This window comes from Tupaia chinensis, unplaced genomic scaffold (genome assembly GCF_000334495.1).
Source record: "Tupaia chinensis unplaced genomic scaffold, TupChi_1.0 Scaffold000384_1, whole genome shotgun sequence".
NCBI lineage: Eukaryota > Metazoa > Chordata > Mammalia > Scandentia > Tupaiidae > Tupaia > Tupaia belangeri.
Window position 1 is genome coordinate 1061351 of NW_006159886.1, and position 7200 is coordinate 1068550.

At 53.3% G+C, this 7200-nt stretch overlaps 1 protein-coding gene across 3 annotated transcripts in view; it reads right to left on the minus strand.

Annotated features, from left to right (window-relative positions):
• Positions 1-7200, minus strand: part of TADA2B (transcriptional adaptor 2B) — a 14696-nt gene that overhangs the window by 5599 nt on the left and 1897 nt on the right. The window contains exon 1 of one of the 3 annotated variants that reach the window (XM_014589824.2): positions 5937-6089. The exons of 1 other annotated variant lie outside the window; for it this stretch is intronic. In XM_014589824.2, the coding sequence (XP_014445310.1) occupies positions 5937-5948 (12 nt within the window). In that variant the 5' untranslated portion in view covers positions 5949-6089. Of the gene's footprint in view, positions 1-5003; positions 5862-5936; positions 6090-7200 lie in introns of those variants that run through there. One more of the 3 variants, XM_006153643.3, reaches the window with a different exon arrangement.

Genomic DNA, 7200 nt, shown 5'->3' on the forward strand with positions numbered 1-7200 from the left:
GCAATTATTGACCCAGCCACAGTGGTACACGTGACAGGATGCCATTGGGCAAAGAGTGGAGCCGAATGGGAAGGTCCTGGTACCCAAATGCCAGGCGTACCCATGATCCTGGCTGGCTAGAAGGCTGGAGGGGAGAGGGGAATTATGCCATGATAATTTCCCACCTCTCTTTCATGAAACAAAGAAACTTTTAAAAAGAAATCATTAACATCAAATCTGTTCCTTTTATTTTCCCAGAAGTTAGCTGGTCTAAAACAAAAGCACAGCTCACCTATTACCGCTCTGTGTGACCCAGGCCAGTCGGTAAAGGCACAGCCCCCGCACCACACATGGAGGCAGGGCTTCAGATACCGTAATGGGCTCTACGCGGGGAGGGGCCTGGCATTGGCACCCACTAACAGAACTGCCAAGGAGAGGGGCCGAGGGCTCCTTCTCTTCCCCGTCCCTGCCTTGGGACCAGGAGGCCTCAGGGGTCAGATCTGGCCTCTAGGACACAGAGAACTACACCGGCCATGTCTAACTCATGAGGAAAGTCCCTGACACCACCCTTTTGGAAGGAAAGGGCTCTGCTGAGTGGAAGCCCCAGGCAGATCTCCTCATGGGGTGTCTGCAGGGTAGAGATGCCCAGCCTCAGCACCTCTCATCTGTGCTCCCAATGCCCCAGCTGCACGGCCAGAGGAGCCCCAGCCTCTGCCTGTGCGCTTCTCCAGTACCCTACACTGGCTTCTATCTGAGGTGAGCAGCAAGGGCCGCGGCACCTCTGTGGATTCAGACTCCAGTTTCCAGGGGCCTTTGAGAAGTGGGCACTGCACTTGGTTCTCAGCAAGCGAAGCTCAGAGGTGCCAGTGCTCTCATCGGGGCCTGGAAGAAGCTGGCAAGTCTTCTCTCTCGCCGAGATTTCTTTTTAATATCCTGACTTGCAATTTTTAGTTAGCATGAGCCTCCAAGATACTTTTTCCAGTTTGCCTAGTCTCAAAGTCTAGGACACACTACTGTGTCAGGGTCAGCCAGACTCCTCAGGGAGCCTTTCAAGTGCTACAAGGTCTGGCCTCAGCTCTGGCCTCGTCCTCTTAGGAATTTCCCAGTGCCCAGCTGCCCGCCCTGTGGCAAATGCCCTTGTCTCTTCCATGTGCATGGGCTCAGAGCCAGGGCCACTGCTCAGGGTGTGGAGGGGGCTGGATGCAGGAACTTGGGCACAGCGCCACACCTGCTGCCTGGTGCCTGGTGCCGGGCAGTGTGTGCACCAGCGCACCTTCTGCTACTGGAGCTGTCTGCCTTTCTCCCACAACTCACATTTACCCCTCAAGGCCCAGGTGATCTCCACCAGGAAGCCGCCTCATTCTGGCTTGTTTAGTTGCTGTCCTCACACCAGCAGATGGAGTAATAGTCATGTCACTGGAGTCCCATGTAGTTGACTGTGGTTCAAGTCCCGGACCTGGTGGCTCAAAACTCATGCTGGGCGCATGTGTGTGCATGCCTAAAATCCCAAGAGAAGACTGGAGGAGAAGGGACTGTGACGTGGCCATCCCCACAGAGGGTGATTTCTCACTTTCTGTCTCTCTGACTCTCCAGCAAGTGTACTTGCTGTCTTCGCGGCTTCTGCTCCCTGACCTGTAATTCCTCTTACAGGTTTTGTGGGGATAAAACTAAAACCAGACAGTGGCAGGTAGGTGCAGCCGGACACACATCATGTGGCTAAGCCCTCACGGCCGTTCCCATGAGGTAGGAGTGTTATTGCAACACACACCTCACAGATGTGGAAAAGAAGCCACCAGGAGCATGAGACCAGTCCCCGCCGAGCTACGGCAGTCGCGGCAGTTTGTCCTGGAGCCTGCACCATGACATCAGTGCACACCAAGAGGGCGTCCCTGCATGCAGACACTTCTTGATGCTGTGAAAAAGGCAGAGTGAGGCCAGAGCACTGCACTCCACTCCTTCCTGGACCCCCATGTTTGGGAAGTGAGGTCAGCTTGGGTTCGGGCGGACTTGGCCTCTGTGATGCACAGCAGGGGCACCTGAGGCTCCCCATCCGTCCATCCATCCAAGAGGGAAATGCAGGCTCTTGTGCTCCAGCACTGTGAGTGAGGCCAAGTGCTCTGTGGGTTTCACAGAGTATCTTCCCGTCAAGGGTGGTGTCACTCTGCAGCACTTTTAATGCCACCCAACCTCCTGTCACTCGGGGGGGGGGGTCACCAGCAGTCCTTTTCTCACCTAGTATCTATACTGTGAAGTACAAGGAGACTTCAAAAAGTGTGTGGAAAGGGTCAGCCAGTAGCATAGTATTTAAGGCAGCGGCATTCCACACAGACTACCACACAGTTCAAGTCCTGGACCTGGCGGCCTGAAATATGCCAGCTGTGCGCGCGCGCGTGTGTGTGTGTGTGTGTGTGCACGCGCGCGCCCCAAATCCTAAGAGGTAAATGAGGAAGAAAGGATTCTGGAATGGCCGTTTTACCCCTGGGGAGGTGCTTTCTTACTTTTCCTCCCACCTCTCCCCTCTCTTCCTCTGTATCTCTCTTGGGTGAGCACACACACCCTAAAGCAAAATTTTTTTTTAAAAGTTTGTGGAAAAATGGAATTAATGTACAAGTTTATTTTGGTGCAAAATAATCTATGTATTTTTTTCATAATATGCATCCTCCACAAACATTTTGAAAACCCCTCCTACAAGAGACAGAACAAGGCTCACCTATGGCCTTGAGGCTGGGTTTTCTTTTCCATGTGACTGGGAGCTGGACTTGGGGGTGGACAGAGAAGGTGCTAGATTCCCAAAGGGAGGGCCAGCTACAGTCCCTTTCCTTCAAATGAAGACACTTCACAAAGGACAGAAGCCACTGAGGAGCCCACCTTCCCCAGGAGCTGGTGTGAAGGTAAGGGCAGGAAACAGGTCTGCAGGCTGCTCCCCTAGGGAGCTGCGGCCCAAGGGGAGACCAAGGCGAGGAAGATGGTCACAAGGTTAGCCAGCTGACAGCCCCTGAAGGTGCCCCTGGGACCAGTTCTACATCCTTCTTTTTCCGTTTCCCTAGAAACAGAGCTGGCCCAAGGCTGCCCTCCATGGCTAAGCCATTCCAACACCACCACATCTCAGCCCACCAGCAAACCAGTGACAAGGGCTGCCCATCGGCATCTCCCAGGGCCCTCCCCACATGGTGGCAGGACAGACAGGCCTGGATCCCAGCAGCCCTCCAGGGTGGCCCACTAGTGGGGTCATAGTTACACAGGGGGACCCGCTTCCAAACTCATTCTGTCGTTTGTTAAGGTGGAGAGACAAGTCACCTGGCAGGTACCTCTCTCCACCCTCTGCTTTCCCCCCTCACTTTACACCTCAGCTCCAACCTCTCAGCCTTTGAGAACAGGCTTCCCACATTTGAAGGTCACTGATTCCCAGGCTTTGCAGCCATTCTTCCACGGTATCAGATGTCCAAGACACCCCACTTTCCCTGGCCACTGCTCCTGGTCTTTTCAAAGGGGTTTCTGGGCTCCCTATCCTCCTCTCTGAACTCCTGACTCAGAGCTGTCTTTAGCCCGCAAGGTAACCAAACCCTGCAGGTCAGATCAAGCTACCAAAAAGAATTTGAGCAAGTGGCAAACCTCGCTGCCACGGCTGGGCAGTGCCTTGGAGATTAGACCCCAGATCCAACCCAGCAACTCCACTGCCAGAGATTTACCCAAAAGACAGAAAGCAGGGTCTTAAAGAGGAATCTGCACGCCCACATTCACAGCAGCATTATTCCCAATCGCAGAAGAGGGAGCAGCCCAAGTGTGAGTGAGCAGACAGCAAACGCAGTCCATCCACACTGGAATGGTACCGGCCTAGGAAGGAACGAACGTCTGTCTCTTGCTGTACTTGCGGATGAACCTTGATGACACCTGTTAGGGGAAGAGCCAGCCACAACAGAACAGTGTGCAGTTCCACTTATATGAGGGATCTAAGTAGTCAAATTCATAGAGACGGAAAGCAGAAGGGAGATTACCAAGGGCTGGGGGAGGCTGAGTGGGGGCAGTGTCAGTCTGTGGGGATGGCCAAGTTCAGAGGTGGATGGTGATGATGGCTGCGTGCTACATGCATGGACTTAATGCCACTGAGGTGAGAGTGGCACTCTTGCTGCTCTGCCTCAGTATTTCTTACAGTGGGGGCTCAGGTCAGCAGCAGCAGCAGTAATGTCAGAAATGCCACCATCGGGCCCCAGCCCGGACCCACAGATGGGAAACCTGAGAAGCCAGTAAGCTGTGTAACAAGGCGCCAGAGTTCCCGGCATACCCTCAAGTTTGAGAGCCTCTGCTCTGCCCAACCCTACCGATGCTGGCTGTTTTCCACGGCTGAGGTTCCTCCCTCCTCTAGGCCATTCTAGAAGCCCCCACCAGCAGGATTCACATGGACTAGAGACCTACCCATTTCCAGCACACAGAAGGGAGGTGATCCTCCCCCTGGTTCTCAAACACAGCACTATGGATCCAGGATTCAGAGATCCCTGGAATTCCTGTTAATAATATGGATTTCCATCACTCCTCCTTAGAGATGCCAATTCAGCAGGTCTACGGTGGTCCTGGAAATCCCCAAGTGAACCAGTGAAACATGGATGGAGTCAAAAGGCCTGGGTCTAAATTCCAGCTCTGCCATGTTCCTTCATCACCCACGGTTGTTTCTTCATTCCTAAGAGGAACAAACATCCACCTCGGGGGTTGGGGAGAAGAGAAGGTAGGAAGGGTGTGCAGGTCAGAGTGCCTGGTTTAGGGCCTAGCACGTAGTGTCTGAATCAGCAGCAAACCCTGTTACGCCCTTGTTCTTACTGCACAGAATGTGACCCCAGTCAAGCCCACCTCCCTTCCTCACTTTCCCACTGGGGTGGGCCCAACTCCACTCCTGAACGTGAGGCAAGCTGGCTTCTACCTGGTCCTGAGATACACCAGACTCCTACAACACAAAACCCTTCTTCCACAACACCCTCCACCTGACGGCCTCCTCTTGTCCTTCCACCAAGGACTTCCCGAGTTCCACTTACCCACACAGCACCTACAGTGGTGACGCACGTCTCACTCCTAGAGCTTTCACCTCAGGGCTGACATACAACAGGCCCTGCATGACTACGAGTGGAATGAACAAATCCATGATGCAATGGTCATCAACATTCCCGCATTACCCAGCCTTTAGCTAAACAGGCAGAACTCCACAGTCACAGCATTCCACCTGCCCGATTATGAGCCGAAAAAACATGGATTCATGTGCTAGGCCCGTGGCGATTCCGAGAGCACTTCATATACGTGTTCAATGTAAAACACGTAGACTAGCTTGAACTCATTTCTGCCCAAAAGCCCTCCTGGCCACCACCTACAGAGGGGTGCTGGCCTTCCTCAAACTGTCTCTGCAGTGGCAGCTCTATTTCTCTGGCAGTCAGTCAACAAATCTACACTACCAGTCTCAAACATCTTAGATAGTTTTACTTTTGTCTGTGTGGCTCAGTAGGGTCTGTGTCTTCCAACTGAATCCCGCGCAGGACCCACCACAAACTGGCTGTCTGGAATCTCAATACCCCGCTGCTATGCCTCTGTGGGTCACTGTCTGCTTGCCAACCCTGCGCCATCGCAGCCAAGGTCTCTTCACCCCTTCTCTCTGCCTGTCGTTATCAACAAGCATGCAGGCACGCTGAGTCAGATGCCATCCCTGGCCTCACTGCCAACATTCCCGGCTAGGCCCCTTTGCCCTAGGCCCCGTGCCTCAGCCCTGCTGGAGTGTGATCACGATGCTGGCGATGCTGGCAAACTTCAGCAAGGACCCTCTTCCCCTGTGGTCTCCCTAGATCATCCCCCTCAGGAATTCCACACAAAGTAGAACCACCCCAGCTTACTGATCATTTGCCCTCTGAAATCAGAACTGAGCACGTGTCACCTTCCCTCACCTCAGAGTCCCAGTCCCCACACCAACACACCATACTCACCAGCGCAGCCATGGAATCCAGCCCCCTGCCCACACCCAGCACATCTTTCCCATACTAATCTCTTCCCAGATCAGGTCAAGATGCTCTGCTGTAAGCCTTCTGGTCTACCCACACCTCCCACTGCACCAGTAAGCTCCCAGCCGACCCGCATTACCTAATGCTCTTACACTGACGCTTCTGGCCCAGACTTCGGACTTAGGCCTGATTCCACCCTGGCTCTAGCACATGAAAAGCTGTGCAGTCCTGCACAAATAACTTCTCAGAGTCGCCAGTCTTTGACTGTGACCTAAGAGTAAGAACCCCTCAAGGCTGCTGCAAAGATGATTACGTCTAGAAAGGGCCTAACCAAGAACTGAGACACGCCACTATGCCCTAAGTGGGACCTACTACTTCTGTGCACATTTGTGCTCAGAGAGGACCACACGTCTCAAGTGCAGGACAGTCTTAGACAGAGAAAGCTGAAGCCCAGAGGGATAAGCTGACTAGCCCATGAAAGCACAGCTAGAGCAAGAGGCCCACTGCTCAGTGCCTTCTGTGGCCCTGAGGCTTGGTTGGCAGTGCAGCTCAGCCTGCCCTAAGCCTGGCTGGGTTCGCCAGGGGGAGGTCCTGACTTAGCCGCCAGGCCAAGGCCTGTGCTAAGGTCACTCAAGCTCCAGGGCCCTTCCTCCTCAGGCTGTCTCTTCTAAGGCTAGGAAGCAGAGTCAGAATCTGCACTTTAACAAGCTCCTCAGGTGAATCTAGTGTATTGCTTCAGAAAAGAGGCCTCTCTACTTTCAGTCTGAAGTTTTTCTTTTCTTTTCTTTTTTTTTTTTTTTTTTTTTAAGGTTTTTGCTATGGTGTACATGCCCTCACAGGAGAGATGGTGAGAGGGGAAGTAAGAAATCACCCCTCTGAGGGGATGGCCACACCACAATCTTCTCCTCCTGGGACTTTTGGCACTTACACACATGCGCCCAGAGTCTTAAGCCACCAGATCCAGGACTCGAACTGCAGTCAGTCGTGTGGGAGTCCAGTGCCCCAACCACCACACTATCTGCTGGCCTTGAGTTTCTTCCAATACATTATTGATGTTTTAGTTTACCGGGTCTTGTTTTTGAATATTTTCCACGTTGCCCAGAAGGCAATGTGGCTGGTACAGCTGAGGAGCACAGATTCTGTAGACTCTGAGGTCAAACTATTCCATTCAAAACCTACTGCCTAGGGCTGCTGGGAAACTCTCCCAAGAGCTGCAGATTGCCCAGCACAGGGCCAGGCACTCAGGAAT